Raw genomic sequence first — 17725 nt, 5'->3', positions numbered from 1 at the left:
TAAGCAAATTTGATGGCAATTAAAATGATGTGCTCTAAAAAGGGAACCATTTGTACAACCGAAGCCCAAGACATACAGATCATGCTGTTTGGAGCTGCTGATAATGCTAATAAATGCTTTATGTAGCAAGTCTTCACTTCAATCAAAACATGTTGGGAGACTTCCCTGGTGGTCCAGTGGGTAAGACTCTGTGCTCCCAATGCAGGGGGCCCAGGTTCGATCCCTGGTTGGGGAACTAGATCCTGCATGCATGCTGCAACTAATAGTTCGCATGCCACAACTAAGGAGCCCGCCTGCCGTAACTAAGACCCAGCACAACCAAATTAAAAAAAAGAGAGAGAAAGAAACAGAAACCGACTCACAGACATAGAGAACAGACTTGTGGTTGACAAGGGGGAAGAGGGGTGGGGGAGGGACGGATTGGGAGTTTGGGATTAGCAGATGCAAACTATTATATATAGAATGGATAAACGACAAGGTCCTACTTTATAGCACAGGGAACTCTATTCAATATCCTGTGATAAACCATAATGGAAAAGAATATGAAAAAGAATGTATATATATGTATAATGGAATCACTTTGCTGTACAGCAGAAATTAACACAACTTTGTAAATCAATTAAACTTCAATAAAATAAATTTTAAGAAGATATACCACATTTTGAATCTGTGAATAATGTTATTGTGGGGAAGTTTATCGTAAGCCCGAGTATTTTTTGGCATGAAACTACAATAGTCAATTCTTTCAATGGTCCTGTAAGTGAATTTGAATACTTGTTTTATTAAACATGTTATCCAACTTTTTATTTTTGAGATTATAACCCTGGAATAATCACCAAAACTGTGTTAAATTTCTTTGCCTGCTTAAAAAAAAAAAAAGGATTCTCTTTTCTGAGGGATAAAGTTTTGAGAAACCCCATGTCATATTCAGGTAATATACCTAATTTCAACATTTCAAAAAGTCTAATAGATATCCCTTAAGACTAGACAGGGTAACTAAGATGTCTTCTTTTTTTCACTTTTAGCTGAATATTCATCAGGAACCAACAATTTACAAAAGAAATACAAATAACTAGTAATCAAATGTAAAAACATTCTATTTCACTAATAACCTAAGACAGAAGATTAAATCACTCCCTTCTTTGCTACACGGGCAACATTTTTTTTAAAAATTATGAAATATTTCAAACATACAGCAAGTTAGAGAACACAATAACACACATCCATGTACCACCACTCAATAAAAATATTTTGTTATTAACACTTGGCACCCATTGGGATGCAGGGAAGACAGGTACTCTCAAACACTGTTGGTAAAAAATAAGTCAGGAAATTTCTGGATGGCAATTTGACTATATTTATTAAGTCATAAAATATGCTTACCTCTTAATCTGGCAAGTCTACCTGGAGGAATTAACTTAAAGAAGTAATTAAGGATGTATGGCTATTTAGCTACAAGGAGATTCATCATAGCATTCTTTAATAAAATAAAGAAATAATCTCAAAATATCAAATGAAGAACTCGTTAAATCATGGTAATCTATACTATGGAGCATTACAGAGCCATTAAAAGTGGTATGATAAAAATGTATTTAATGACAAGGAAATATGCCCACAATACTGGAAAAGAAAAGGTTATAAAATCATGTGTACAAGATTATCCTACTTTGTAAATACAAAGGTTATGGATGATATGTACATAGGAAAATTTGAAAGGGTACACATCAAAATAACAGCAATAATCTATTCAATGTTTATAGACTATTTCATCCAAAAATAGAAGAATACACATTCTTCTCAAGCTTAGATGGAACATTCACTAACACAGACAACACTCTGGGCCAAAAAACACACCTTATCACATTTAAAATAGAAATTATAAATGTATGTTCTCAGACCACAACATAATAAAACTAGAAATCAATAACAGAAAGATAGCTGTAAAATCTCCAAATACCTGGAGATTAAACAACACATTTCTAAATAACACATGGATCAAAGAAGAAATCTCTCAAGAGAACTTTTTTTTAAAATTTGAAACTAAATGAAGCTGAAAACACAACTTGTTGAAATTTGTGGGATGCAGGGAAAGCAGTGCTCAGAAGGAAATTTATAGCACTGAATGCACATAATAGAAAAAATGAAGATCTAAACTCAATAATCTAAACCTCCACCTTAGAAAACTATAAAAAGAAGAGCAAGTTAAATCCAAAAAGAGCAAAAGAAATGATAAAAATAAGCACAGAAATCAATTATACTGAAAACAGAGAATTCATAGAGAAATATCAATGAAACTAAAAGTCAGGTTTTTAAAAATATCAATAAAATGGATAAACACCTAACCAGGCTAACTAAAAAAAAGAAAGATACAAATTACTAATAGCAAAAATGAAATAGGGGCCATCAGTACTGATTTCATGGACAATAAAAGGATAACAAAGGAATATTATGAACAACTCCATGCCCACAAATTTGATAACCCTGGTGAATAGGAGCAATTCTTAGAAAAACACAACCTGTTAAAACTCACACAAGAAGAAAAAGACAATCTGTATAGGTCTATATCTACTAATGAAATTGGATCAATAATAATCTTCCAAAACTGAAAGCACCAGGCCCCGATGAGTTCACTGATGAAGGCTACCAAACATTTAAGGAATTTATACTAATTTTCTACAGTCTCTTCCAGAAGACAGAAGTAGAGGACACATTTTCTAACTCATTCTATGAGGCAGACATCACCCTAATACTAAAACCAGACAAAGATATTACAAGAAAAAAACCAATATCTCCCATGAGGGTAGATGTAAAAATCCTCAACAAAGTATTAGCAAAGCAAATCCAACAATGTATGCAAAGAATTATATGCCATAAACAACTGGAATTTATTCCAGGTATGCAATGCAAGGTTGGTTCAACTTTGAAAAATCAATTAATATAATCCATCACATCAACAGGCTAAAAAAAAAAAAAAAGAATTACAAGGTCATATCAATAGAAGCAGAAAAAGCATTTACAAAATCCAACAGCCATTCATGATAAAAACTCTCAGCAAACTAGAATAGATGGGAACCTCTTCTACTTGCTAAAGAACAATGCGGGTGGAGAGGGGTGGGGCAGAACCCTAGAGCTGGCAAATAAGCTTATGAAAAGATGCTCACATTCTATGTCAACAGGGAAGTACAAATTAAAATGAGACACCATTACATAGCTATTAGAATGTCCTGAATACTGACATCAAATGCTGGTGAGGATGTGGAGCAACAGGAATTCTCATTCACTGCTGGTGGGAATGCAAAATGCTACAGCTACTCTGGAAGACAGTTTGGCAGTTTCTTACAAAACTAAACATACTCTTACCGTGAAATCCAGGAACTGCACTCCTTAGTATTACCCAAATAAATGGAAAATTTATGCCCATACAAAACCCTACATATGGATGTATCCTATAGCAGCTTTATTCATAACTGCCAAAACTCAGAAGCAACTAAGTTGCCCTTTAGGTGAATGAATAAACAAACTGTGGTACATTCAGACAATAAAGTATTATTCAGAGCTTCAATAAAAAAAGGAGCTATCAAAACACAAAAAGACATGGAGGAAACTTAAATCCATATTACTAAGTGAAAGAAGACAATTACTAGCAAGTGCGTATTACTATGTGAAAGAAACCAATCTGTAAAAAGCTACATATTGTATGATTCCAACTACATGAGATTCTGGAACAAACTATGGAGACAGTAAAAAGAAAATGGTTGCTAGGGGTTTGCAATCCAGCAACCATTGAGGAAAGGATGAACAGGTAAAAGCACAGAGGATTTTTAGGGCAATGAAACAACTCTGCATGTACTATAATGGTTGATGTATGTCATTATCAATTTGTCCAAACTCACAAATCTACAACACCAAGAGTGAACCCTCATGTAAACTATGGACTTTGAGTTGACAATGATGTATCAATGTTGTTTCACTGATTGTAATAAGTGTACACAGTGGATGGTGAAGAAGGCTGTGGGTGTGGTGTTGGAGGTGGGATGCTCAATTTTTTTGTGAGCCTAAAACTGCTCTAAAAAACAAAGTCTATCTAAAAGGAGAAAAGAAAAAGTCCATTAATTTATTTTTTTAAAAAAAGCAATATAGGGCTCCCCTAGTGGCACAGTGGTTAAGAATCCGCCTGCCAATGCAGGGGACACAGGTTCGAGCCCTGGTCCAGGAAGATCCCACATGCCGCAGAGCAACTAAGCCCATGCGCCACAACTACTGAGCCTGCGTGCCTAGAGCCCGTGCTCCCCAACAAGAGAAGCCACCACAATAAGAAGCCTGCAAACCGCAACGAAAAGTGGCCCCTACTCGCCGCAACTAAAGAAAGCCTGCGTGCAGCAACGAAGACCCAATGCAGCCAAAAATAAATAAATAAAAAGCAATATAGAGATCACTGGAGATACTAACCCTTTTCTCTTAACCCGTGTTTTCTACTTTTTCTACAGTAAAATGAGTAACAACCACATAGAAGAGTGGGTGAGGTGGTGAAGAACCACCCTAACTAACTTTGGGAAACAGTATTTTGACTATATACTCTCAGGCTAAAGACAAAAAGAACTGTACCCAAATACTGGATTCTAGTTTTTCACAGGGGGATGAATTAACAATCTGAAACTACTTTATGTATACTCTGGGATTGAGCAAATAAGTAAACATATTGTGGATAATGAAAGCCAGGATTTTTACTATTAGCAAAAAGAATTACAAATAAGGAATGAGGTAAAGCTAGAATGAACACAGTGATATTGGATTAGAATTGGAATTTATAACATCATGAAATCATGGTTTTTAATATATATACACAGATAGATATAAAAATGCATATGTGTGTATACACCGTATTATTTAGTTCTATTCACTACATAAAATAAGGGAGATGGGATGCTTCAACCTTATAGTAGAATTCTAACAAATGTGTAAGAAATGATGGAAATAGAAAATTGCCCTTAGACAAAAACCCACAGTAGTAACTTTATGTGCAAAAGCTATCAATGGATGCTAAAATTATTAAGTGAAAAAGGCATGCTGAGAAATAGGATATTTATAATCTCAAAGTATGCCCCCACAAAATACTTATTAATTATAATAATTATAATTTATAATTAATTAATTATAACTTATAATAGTAAGTTAATTATACCTAAAATAGTAACTTTACAGTGGTAAAACCTGACAAACACCACCTTAACCAAGTGGTCTAACTTAATATCACTAGTAATAGGACAAAACCATGTGCTACCTGATGATATATAAGGAAAGACACACATCACTCCTGGGGTATTCTTGCCAAAAAATGCATAACCTGAATTTAATCACAAGGAAACAGACAAATCCAAACAGAGAAATGTCCTACAAAATAACTGCCAGTACTTTTCTAAAGTGTCAAGGCCATGAAAGACAAAGAAAGACTGAGGAGTGTCACAGAGAATAAAAGGAGATATCACAACTCAATACAACATATGATCCTGGCTTGCATACTAAACCAGAGAAACGACATTAGCGGACAACTGGCAAAATCTGAAAAGTTATGTATATTAGATAATATTATATCTATGTTAACTTAATGATTATGAAATGTTGAAGAGTATTGGTATTCTTTCCACTACTTTGTACCCCCTTGAAAGACTGAGATTATTTCAAAATGAAGAGTTTTAAAAATTAAAAAATTTTAAACAGTGTCACCCCACTAGACCATAAGGAGACATGTCCATTTTTTCATTAATAAATGTATACTACTTAGTCCAAGGTCTTACACATAGAAGAGCTCAGTATTCACCATGTTAACAAAAGTTAAAATGAGTTGTTTCTGATATATCCAACATGATTCCAGACAGACCAACCAGTTTTGCACAGGAGGGTATGTCCCATTTACAGTAAAATGCTATTATATTAAGATAAAATATATGCATCTTTTACTTTGAGTTGAGTCTCTATAACTAGTTCAACATGCTGGCTCCAGTTATAAGGCTCTGTGAAACCTTCTTCCAAAATAAAGCCAAATGAAAAGATATTCATTTGGCTTCCAATATTTGATACACTATAACCAAGGGCTATGAAAATCAGCACCCATATTTTAAATACTCCCTGGAAAACTGACAAGTGAAATACAATCTGTTTAGGGAATTCTCAACTTGTTTTTCTAGCAACTGCTATCAAATGTGTGTGATCTGCTGACCCTCAAGCCCCATATCCAGCTGGTATGTCTGCTGGATAACAGAATATCTTAGTCATTTCTCAGACTGATTCTAAAAATCACCTTTGGGGGGGAGTTCTCTGGTGGCCTAGTGGTTAGGAGTTGGAGCTTTCACTGCCAAGCCCAGGTTCAATCCCTGGTAGGGGAACTAAGACCCTGCAAGGTGCGCAGCATGGCCAAAACAAAAAACCAAAAAAAAAAAAAAAAAACCCCATAAAACCCTTTGGTTCTTTAAAGAACTTATTCTGGGCAATATATCAAGTAGGTCTCATTCTGAAGCTCCTACCCCAAGGGCACAGGCTAGGCTTGTGACTGGCAGTCTGGAGGGTGGGCAGGAGCCATGTCTGCACTCTATCACTACACTCTTAACCCCACCCACCACTCCCCATTCTGTTAGGACCAGGAGGAAGGTAAAGAGAAAGGTGATTCATTAAAAGTCAACCCAAAAAAAAAAAAAAAAAAAAGTCAACCCATGGGGCTTTCCTGGTGGTGCAGTGGTTGAGAGCCCGCCTGCCGATGCGGGGGACACGGGTTCGTGCCCCGGTCTGGGAGGATCCCGCGTGCCGCGGAGTGGCTGGGCCCGTAAGCCATGGCCGCTGGACCTGTGCGTCCGGAGCCTGTGCTCCGCAGCGGGAGAGGCCACGGCAGTGAAAGGCCCGCGTACCGCAAAAAAAAAAAAAAAAAGTCAACCCATGGCAAGTTGGGTCATCCTCTCTATGGCTAACCATAACTCCCGTCCCCTTATACCAGGGTTTCTCAAACTTGGCACTGTTTAAATTTTGGGCCAGATAATTCACTACGGGGGCTGTCCTGTGTGTTGTAGGATGTTTAGCAGCATCCCTGGCCTCTACTCACTAGTGCCAGTAGTGACAACCGAAAATGTCTCTGGATATTGCCAAATGTCCAGTGGCTGGGGAGGGGAGAAAAGGATATCCAAACTGCCTTCCCCCCGCCCTCTCCCCACTGTTAAGAACCACTGTATTACAAAAAAACATCAGGCCAATGGATGTAAGCTTGCTTTGCCTTTCCCCTGGCTGCTGTTGCTTCTTGGTCTAATGCTAGCTAGCACACAAGTCCTTCTTTGTGTATCAGGCATCCAAATGCCAGGTCTCTCACGGGGGAAAACATTTGTTGGGTTTTTTTTTAAGCCCCACAAAAACCTTACAGTGTGCAGGAGTGGGAGATTTGAATCTGGTCCTATTTCCCATCCTCCAACCCCAACCCCCAACCTCAGCTCTGCCCAGCAGGAGACCGACCCTCTTGGGAGCGCTGACAAGATAGCTTAAGCCCTCATCACTTTCCAAAGCATCCACTCAACCCACCAGAAATTTACTTACTTTCCCCAACCAAAGAGTACCTCAAACCACCAAGGGAGGAGGTGTGATGGGAAGACAAGTTAAATGATGCCTCTTCAAGAGAAGGGATCATTCAAAAATCTCTGCATTTGTTAAGACTCCCCCTCCCGGGTTTCTCTCCTGGCCCTTGCATCCCTCCACAAAGTGATTTAGCATCCTGAGCGAGGAACTGAGGAACTTGGCATTCTCCAGCTTCCGTAGGGCCATGGCTATATGTGCTGCCGCTGTGTTTCTGGGTTTTTTTAACTGGGTTTGGGGTTTGATTTTTATTTCTCTGGGGGCTTTATTTTTCTTGGCAAATACTAAAAATCTCGTCAATGTAATTTCTGTGGTTTCTATTCAGCTTGGGTTTCATGTTTTAAAATAAACAAATTAAAAAAAAAACAAAAAAACCCAAATGTGGTAAAATGTTAACATTTGGGGACTGTGTGTGCAAAGCACATAGAAAGTCTTTGTACTGTTTTTACAACTTTTAAGTCTGAAATCACTTTATGGTTGCACGACTTGGTAAATTTACTAAAAATCACTGAATTATATACTTAAAATGGGTGAATTTTATGATACTTAAATTATCGTAATAATTTTTTTCTTTAAAAAAAAAGAACCTCTGTGACCCTCTGGTACTAGAGGTCAAAGATGACAGCTACAGTGTCAATACTGCTGAAAAGGGACTTCCCTGGTGTCACAGTGGTTGAGAATCTGCCTGTCAATGCAGAGGACATGGGTTCGATCCCTGGTCTGGGAAGGTCCCACATACCGTGGAGCAACTAATAAGCCCATGCGCCAGAACTACTGAGCCTGCGCTCTAGAGCCCACATGCCACAACTACTGAAGCCCTCACTCTTAAGAGTCTGTGCTCTGTAACAAGAGAAGCCACCGCAAAGAGAAGCCAGCGCACCGCAACAAAGAGTAGCCCCACTCGCGCAGCAACGAAGACCCAACGCAGCCTCCCCCCAAAAAAAGAATTAAAAAAAAAAAAAAAACCTGCCGAAAAGAAGCCTCTGAGAAAGATACAGGGAGGGAAACTCCCTCAGCAGTGATTTGTTCTTCTCTACCCACATTCCAGTTTTGAGCTTTGGTTAACAATTCCAGGAAACCAGGAAAGATCCATGTTGGTACCTACAAAGCATTCGGTTACAGGAATGTTGTCTCTGTAAAAAAAAAAAAACCCAAGGATTTCCCAGCAGCACTTTCATTTCAAATCTATCAATACTTCAAAATAGTCCTTTCCTTTCTTTCTTTTTTTCCTTCTTTTTTTTCTTTTCTTGGGCTGTGCCGCGAGGCTTGTGGGATCTTAGTTCCCCGACCAGGGATCGAACCCAGGTCCTCAGCAGTGAAATCGCTGAGTCCTAACCACTAGACGGCCAGGGAATTCCCCTTTCCTTTATTTCTAACTGTGTGTATACTAAAACAGAAAGCCCACTCTGTACTGAGCAACTACTGTGCACTACTGAGCAACTACTGTGCAACTACTGTGTTGAGCAACTACTGTGCACAAGCTACGTGGCCACTTCAGATGTGGCTTGTTACCAATTCCATCCATCACCTTTCAGACATTTAGTTTAAATGTTCTTCTGTGGCATGTAGATACCATTAACAAAAAAATTCTTCAGACATTTTACGATCAAAGCTTTAAATCTCTAGCTTTCAGACAAACTGACATACCACCTTTTTTTCTGTAAGTGAATCTGTATTTTATTTTAGACCCGGATTCATTCCTGTCAGGCTGGGATCCTGAACTAAATTCCATGCTAAGTTTAAAGACTTTAAAACTTGAGATATAGTTCGCATACCATAAAATTCACTCTTCTTTGGTACTTTGTACAATTCAGTGGGTTTTAGTATATTCACAAGGTTGGTCAACCATCACCACCAACTAATACTAGAACATTTTTACCACCTCAGAAAGAGCCCCTATTACCCATTAGCAGTCACTCACTATTCCTTCTTGCTTTCCCCCTCTCTATAAGAACCTGGTAAACAATTATCTACTTTCTGTGATAGACCTCTTTTTCTCTTTATATTTTCCTTTGGAAATGGTGTTCATACAGATTAAATACAAATTTCACTTGGTCATAGATTTTGGTAAAATATGTATCATTAGTATACAACATCAGCATTACTAAATCTCACCATGAGAGATTAAAGATAATTATTTTTTAATACATTTATTTATTTATTTTTGGCTGCATCGGGTGTTCATTGCCGCGCATGGGCTTTCTCTAGCTGTGGCGAGCAGGGGCTATCCTTCGTTGTGGTGCCAGCTTCTCATTGCGGTTGCTTCTCTTGTTGCGGAGCACAGACTCTAGGCGCACGGGCTTCAGTAGCTGTGGCACGTGGGCTTGGTAGTTGTGGCTCGCGGGCTCTAGAGTGCAGGCTCAGTAGCTGTGGCGCACGGGCTTAGTTGCTCTATGGCATGTGGGATCTTCCCGGATCAGGGCTTGAACTCATTTTCCCCTGCATTGGCAGGAGGATTCTTAACCACTGAGCCACCAGGGAAGTCCCAAAGATAATTATTAATCTAGATAAGCTTATCCATGATTATCAAAGTCATACCATCAATACTCTTAACAAGAAATATGTACATATTATATATAATACATATTACATAGACACATATTTATGTATCTAGCTCACATACAAATGAGCTAGAGGGCGGAATGACAATATCTGAACAATTAGCCCTGTGGAGAACGGAGACACAAAGACACATGATAACCTCCAAGTTCAACTTGAATGGAGAAGACACCCAATAAACATTCAATGCCACCTGTGGCCTAAGTGAATTCTGTGACAAAACTACCAGCAATGCTAGATTCAGAAACAAGGCTCTCCACCATATGAGTGCTGGTATGGCCATGATCGTCTGCCCTCACATGCCTGGATGCCTGTGCACTCATCCCTCAGACACTGTCAAGACAGGTGCTACCCAGCCTCTTTCACTTTCAGTCCAGACACCCCAAGTTTCATGGGAGAGACACTGTGCAGCAACACAGAACTGGCTGTCAAAAGATCTAGCTGACACCCAAAGCACTGCCTCCACTTTTCAGGCATCTCTGCGTCCCAAGAGGTAGATAAGCAGCCAAGAAAAAGGAAGGCAACCAAGTAGAGTCCAGTGTTATAGAATCACCCTGTACTACTGAGTATATACCATATGCTAGCTGCCATACCAAGCACTTCACATACATTACATACTTCAATCTCACAACTGCTCTGAGGTAGGTACTGTGATTATCCCTCCATTTTATAGATGAGGAAACTGAGCTTCAGAAGTTACAAGAGCTAGGAACTGATGAAGCTGGAATCTTAAACCTGTCTGTGCTCTTAACACTATACTGTCTGGAGGTATACAAAGTCATAAACCAAAGCTATAACCAAGACCACAAAGGGAACTGTGCCTTTGTATAACCCCTGTACTAGTTAGTTAGAATTATACAAATTCTGCTTGTTTTTTTTCAATAACTGTCTGTAATCAAGTTCCAAAATTAGCACTTTGCACAATCCCAATTTTTATAAAAAGTCAAACATTAACTAAAAATACAAGCTGGGGGCCTCCCTGGTGGTGCACTCGTTAAGAATCCACCTGCCAATGCAGAGGACACGGGTTCGAGCCCTGGTCTTGGAAGATCGCACATGTCGCAGAGCAACTAAATCCGTGCACCACAACTACTGAGCCTGCGCTCTAGAGCTCGCAAGCCACAACTACTGAGCCCGAGTGCTGCAACTACTGAAGCATGCATGCCTAGAGCCCGTGCTCCGCAACAAGAGAAGCCACCACGATGAGAAGCCCGCGCACCACAACGAAGAGTAGCCCCGGCTCGCTGCAACTAAAGAAAGCCCACGTGCAGCAACGAAGACCCAACGCAGCCAAAAATAAATAAATTAATTAATTAATTAAAAAAAAATACAAGCTGAAAGAAATATGGCAACAACAAAGCACAAGGTTAAAATATACAGGCACATGCCCAACTCAGAACAAATTAGGAACTAAATTTCTTCCAACCACAGAAATGAACCATGTGTAACAAAAATAATCATAAATCTCATTATAGGAGACACATTGGAGATTTCCCTTAAAACTGCCAAATGATAAATATTTACTTTTCAAATTCAAGAAAACTAAACTGACTCCAATTTAGAGTACCTTTTACAATTATTGGAAAAAATCTGAGATAGGCAACGCCAGTGGCTAGTTACCAGAGTTTAGGGTTTTAAGGTCACAGGCTAGATTCCCAGTGTGGTCTAACCATACTCCATGCCCCACATGTGGTATGTCTCTTGCACTTCCTCTTGAGAAAATTTAAGATTTGATCACTGAGGCAGGAGAAACACCTAGAAAGACCTGATAATCAGTCCCAATCAGCAGGCTAAATAAGAAGTATTGTTGATGTAAAAATAATCCCCTGGACACTGCCACCAAATCCTCTTTTTAACCATATACTCCATGAAGCCAAAACTGGAGCTGCTATAATTTAGGACTTTCTTGTCCAGTCAGATAAGAAGTTGTGTGCTAATAACAAATAAACACTCAATGTTCACTGCGTGCCAGGCCCAGTTCGAATCAGCTTACATGCATTAACTCATTTAATCCCTAGAAGTATGAGAGGACATTGAGACACAGAGATGTTATGTTATGCCACTTGCCCAAGTTACAGAGCTGAGAAGCAACCCTGAGCAGTCTGCCTCCAGAGTCCACGTATTTACCTACTGAGCTAGTTGGATGGAGATCAGAGTCCATATATTTAACTACTATGATATATTGGCTGGTGCCCAGCCAAGACTCAATCACTGGACAGGTAACCAAACTGCATAATCAGATCATCAATCCTTACAATCATTTTTTAAAAATATTTTATTTATTTATTTATTTGGTTGGTTGTGCCGGGTCTTAGTTGCAGCAGGCGGGCTCCTTAGTTGTGGCATGCAAACTCTTAGTTGCAGCATGCATGTGAGATCTAGTTCCCTGACCCAGTATTGAACCTGGGCCCCCAGCATTGGGAGCTCAGTCTCAACCACTGCGACACAAGGGAAGTCCCCCTTAAAATCATTTTTAATTCTCCAGAATTCCCCAACTCTCTGGTGAGTGAGAATCTTCAATTGTTGATTTACACACATTTTAGAATTCATTTTCCTTTCTGTTTCCCACCAATACCTCTACTGAGGGCACTCAAGAGAGGGTACTGAAATTGAGATTTCCAGAAAGAATGGCATGACTCAAGCCACAAGTTATACAGCTGAGCTCTGGCCAGGATGCCACATTCTCTTCAGTGAAGTAGTTTTAGGGTGAGGGTTTAGGCAACGCCACAAGCCTTGCAGGTTTAGGCAACGCCACAAGCCTTGCAGGTATTTATAAAGATTATTTTTTTTTTGTTACCTGGAAAGCACACAATTCAAGTACTGAAATGTTTCATACAATATTGTTAACAACTTAAATAAGATTCCAACAAACTGAGTCTCAGCTCATTTTTTCCATCATGGCCTCAACAAAGTCTTTCCCATCCCCCAAAACATAAGCGTTCCCTATTCATCTCATTTTAATCACAAGGACGGATCCTATTTAAGATTTGGCTTCCTTCACATACCTTCAGAAATACCCTGGCCGTCCTGGTATCTTCAAAAACTCAAACTCTCTTAAGTTTGTTGACACAAAAAAACACTATTTCATAAAACTTCATGTATTCTACAGTCTTCATTCCACATACTAGAAAAAGCCAGTGTCTGAAGGAATTTTCATGTTAGGTGATAACAGCATCCTTTTCCCTTGCACTTTATAAAGTCAGGCTGATTCTGTCATGTAGCCAAGTCATCTTTAGTAAAGAAGGTCACTGATGCTAATAAGGTTGAGTAAAAACTGCAGAGAAATGAATTATTCTCCCAGAGCCCTTTTATAAGGGCACTTTAGTGACTATTTGGTCAAACAGAAATAGGCAACAAACATCATACCTGCAAATTTGAGAAAATAAAATGCTGCAGACCAAATGACAACGGTTTGAGAGAACTAGCACAACTGGGCAACCATTGAGAGATATTCTAACACAATGCTTCTTACTCCTCTCCCCAAGTCCCAGTGCAATGGCACACAAAGAGAAAGGAGATAATAGTCACTCTCAATCCTCAGGGACTTGGACAATAAAGAAAGCCAAGGGTATATGACACTGCTAGAAATACCTTTCCCAGGAAGGGATAGAATAAAAGGTTCTGCATCTCACAGTGTTTGCTGGCTTTATACTTCTCCTAGACAGAGATGGTGAAGGTATGAGCTGACAGACCTCTGTAGGAAATTACTTTCCCAGACAGACAGCTGCTGGCTAAGTGATGCCCTGATGAGTCCCCTTGGCCACCATCCTCAGTACTGCTGCAGAGCATCCTACTAGTTTGATGTCTCCATTAAGGCACTGGGAAAGGGCTAGAGGGGCCTTAGTTATCATCCTGAACAACCTCATTATGCACACATACCCCACAGTATCTGACAAACCAAGCTGACAGAAGCCTCCTTTATCCCCTTCCCCAGACTTATAAGTATCAGTCAATGATAAATAAAAGACATTTCACATCAAGAGTCAGGATAGTGAAGAGTTATAAAAATCTCAACCCAAAGCATTTCATAGAACCCTCCTCAGAAGCATATACACAGACTACTCAAAGGTGCCCTGTAGATGGTGACTCAGAATTCATACTAATTTTGTCTATAAGTAAAAGTTGGACGGAAGGAGAATGGATGAATAGACATCTTCCACAAACACTTGCACCTTACTCCAAGGAGTAAGGACTTCGTCCCTCACATTCTTATGTCTCTCATAAGATTTTAAACTGCTGTGTTATTGGGAGCTTGATCCACATCCATTTCCTTAAGGAAAATCCAGATATAAAATTTTTTTCCCCGGAATTATGATTGGAAATTACTTGACATGAAGAAGAAGAAGAGGAGGAGGAGGAGACGACTGTCTAATTTCAAATGCTTACTAGGTATCAGATGCTATGCTAAGTGTTCTGTATACATTATGCACCAAGAGTCACTAGTCAAATTCTATGTTATTCCTCAAGAAGTTTCCCTAACCACCTCATCTAAAACTGCCCTCATATGCATTCTCTCAATACCCTGCTTCATTATCTTTATAGCACTTAGCATTATCATATATTATTTTAAATTTGTCTACTTGCTTATGCTCTGACTTCTATCACTAAAACAGAAGTTATATAATCTGTCTCGTTTACTGCAGCATCTCCAGCATCCAGAAAGGTGCCTAGTACACAGCAGGCACTCGTGAACGCATGATCTCGTTTAATCCACTCCAGGGTCCCATGAGGTACTGGTAACAGAGGGAACTGAGGCCAAGGGAGGTTAAGAAATTTGCCAGAGACAACCCAGCTAGGAAGTAACATCTGACTATAGAACCTACACTCCTCTTTTCTATGCTATACTACCTAATTACAAAAATCCCCCTGAATATTCCATTCTCAAAATTTTTCTCATCAGAATGATTTGTATACATCTGAGCTGTGGTAAAAGTTGTTAGAAGAATACTGACTGGGTCATGAAGTCTATGCAGTTCAGCGAGAGGATTCTATTGCATGGCAGTGTTAGCAGTGTGACCTCTGTCCCATGGCTAGGGGAAGAATAAAAATCTAGGAAATCGGGTTGACTGAATAAGGATATGGTGATATCTTATTAAGAAATAACTCCAGGGCTTCCCTGGTGGCGCAGTGGTTGAGAGTCCGCCTGCTGATGCAGGGGACACGGGTTCGTGACCCGGTTCGGGAAGATCCCACATGCCGCGGAGTGGCTGGGCCCGTAAGCCATGGCCGCTGAGCCTGCGCATCCGGAGCCTGTGCTCCGCAATGGGAGAGGCCACAGCAGTGAGAGGCCTGCGTCCCGCAAAAAAAACAAAAAAAAAACAAAAAAGAAATAACTCCAGTGAATACTGAAAATGTTATCGGACAGAATTTGGAGTTTATCTGAGAGAACACTCTATGGAATCCATGAGTACCACATAATCTCTGTCACCTTTCTTAGTATGAGATTATAAAGTCCTAGAAGACAGAGGCTGTCTCTTATTTGCTCTCCTGCACAGAGTGACATATGCAAGAGCATGGTTACCCGTCAAGACATTCTATTTCACATCTAGAAAAATTCTGGCCTTGCTCCTGCTTTATTCTGGTGTCCCATTCACTGGGCAAAGGTCATTCATGAGGGATCTGGGAGAGTGTTCAAAGAATGGGTGGGAAGGGTGGGGGGAGATATGTCTATAGGCCACACCCCCTTGACACTGCTTGTGTAAATGAACATTTTTCTAGATGTACCTCTAACAGAAATCCAGCATTATGATAATCCTTATTTTTAAAGAAGGCTGCCCTAGTTCTATTTGACATTACTCTTTAGGAGGCTGGATACTTTAGATAGGATTTTTTGGGGGATAGAAGGAAGAGGCAGTTAAGACACAATATGGTTATTTTTAAGATTATATAGCTCTGATAAAAAGCAACATCCCTCTAGGAGAAACACACAGTTGGGAGAATGATACTAAAGAAATGGCATCTGCCATGGCTCCCCATTTATGTTTCTACCACTCACAATATTCTTTAGTACAGTGTCAAAGGATTTAAAGATTACTCACTGATAAAGACAAGATGCTTATGAATTAAATGAATGTTCTCAAATTAGGACAGATTGCTAGAATGGAATCAACCATAAGCTACAGACTAGGACTTTTATTCCTCTCTCCAAATATTGGCAGATAGCATTTTCTGACACATAATTAGTATCTGTTAAATGACTGACTCAATGATGGACACTGAACAAATCAGGCAACGAGAACTCTGTGAAGGGGATATAGTCCTATTGCAGTCATTTTCTGAGGATCTAACAGTATTTATACTACTAACAATAGGAATGGATACATCAAGTTTCCTCTAATTACTTCTTGATCCCAGAGGATTTAGAGCATGTCATCTCCATTGCCATAAAGGGGGAACATGGTCAAAGAAGGGAAAAAGTTAAGTGTGATGAGCCATGCTGAATGGAACAAAGCTGATGAAAGGGCATTCGGCTATGAAAGAGAAACAGTTCTCATGCAATACTACTCTTCTCTGGCAGAACCTTCTTTTAAGATTCTGGGTGCATCGCAATCACAATGTTAAGCACAGGCAGTGGGTACATAAAAATCAAACTGTATCTCTAAGCTTCTTTCTCCCACTTTACAGATGGAGGAACTAACACACCACAGAGAAAACAACTTTCCCCAAGGAAACACGATGACAAGGATTCTATCCATTTCATAATTCCTCCCAAAGCTACCAGGCAGCGTTCAATTAAAGACCCAGATGACAGTTCTAGGTGGCAAGCTAAATACATCTAGGTGTTTAAAACATAAGGTAAGTACAGATTCAGATTCACCAGCTCTGACTATATGCAGCTAAGAACTTGAGTACGAAACCCCAATTTGCAAAGAACAATGATGAATGCAAAAGACCCCAACAATCAACAACTAACTCTCTTCTCCCCATTGGCCCTCTTCCAAAAGTAGCACTTGCAGGCAGGACCTGAGTGCCACAGGAGTTGCCATCAGTGGTCTTCACCCTAGGTCTGGGTGTTAAGTACTGACCTAGAATTCCTGTGCCAGGAAGTTCCTTCAGATCACAGACAGGCAAGGATCATTCTTTGCATCTGGATCCCAAGCTCAGTCACATCCCAAAGGGAAGCACTCCAGACCTGTCATTTTTTTCCATCTACTGTCCTTGGAATATGGTGCAACTACAACTGAATGCTATTTTTTAAAATACACTCTGTGCCCATTAACTCTTCTAGAGAAACCTTCCCAGCTTCTTTTAAAGTTTCTCCTGGTTGGAATGTGGTATGCTCCAAATACATATTTCTGGTGCCTTTCCAAAGTTTAATCATTTGAAGCCCTCCCTCCCCATACATAAAAAATATATCCTTCCAGCATCATTTGACCGAAGTATAAAGCAACCTGGTTGGCCTCCATGCATCCGATGGCATCTTCCAAGAGTGAAAACTCCACGCAGACATAGCCATAGTCGTAACCTGGGGACAGCATTTAAATACAGACGGGAGTGGTGTTAGTGCCTTGAAAACACAAAAGACACACTTAAATCCCCTGTTTCTGAACCCCTTAAA

General features: G+C 39.7%; 1 protein-coding gene across 3 annotated transcripts in view; it reads right to left on the bottom strand.

Annotated features, from left to right (window-relative positions):
• The window catches only part of RBM6 (RNA binding motif protein 6), a 107303-nt gene that overhangs the window by 41768 nt on the left and 47810 nt on the right, over positions 1–17725 (bottom strand). For 2 of the 3 annotated variants that reach the window (XM_019931721.3, XM_073811139.1), the window contains one exon: positions 17559–17632. The exons of the other annotated variant lie outside the window; for it this stretch is intronic. In XM_019931721.3, coding sequence (XP_019787280.2) covers positions 17559–17632 — 74 coding nt within the window. Of the gene's footprint in view, positions 1–17558; positions 17633–17725 lie in introns of those variants that run through there. 3 annotated transcript variants of the gene reach the window in all.

This window comes from Tursiops truncatus, chromosome 10, assembly GCF_011762595.2.
Source record: "Tursiops truncatus isolate mTurTru1 chromosome 10, mTurTru1.mat.Y, whole genome shotgun sequence".
Classification (NCBI taxonomy): Eukaryota; Metazoa; Chordata; class Mammalia; order Artiodactyla; family Delphinidae; genus Tursiops; species Tursiops truncatus.
Note: the sequence above shows the minus strand (reverse complement) of the source record. Positions and strands in the feature narration are given on the sequence as shown.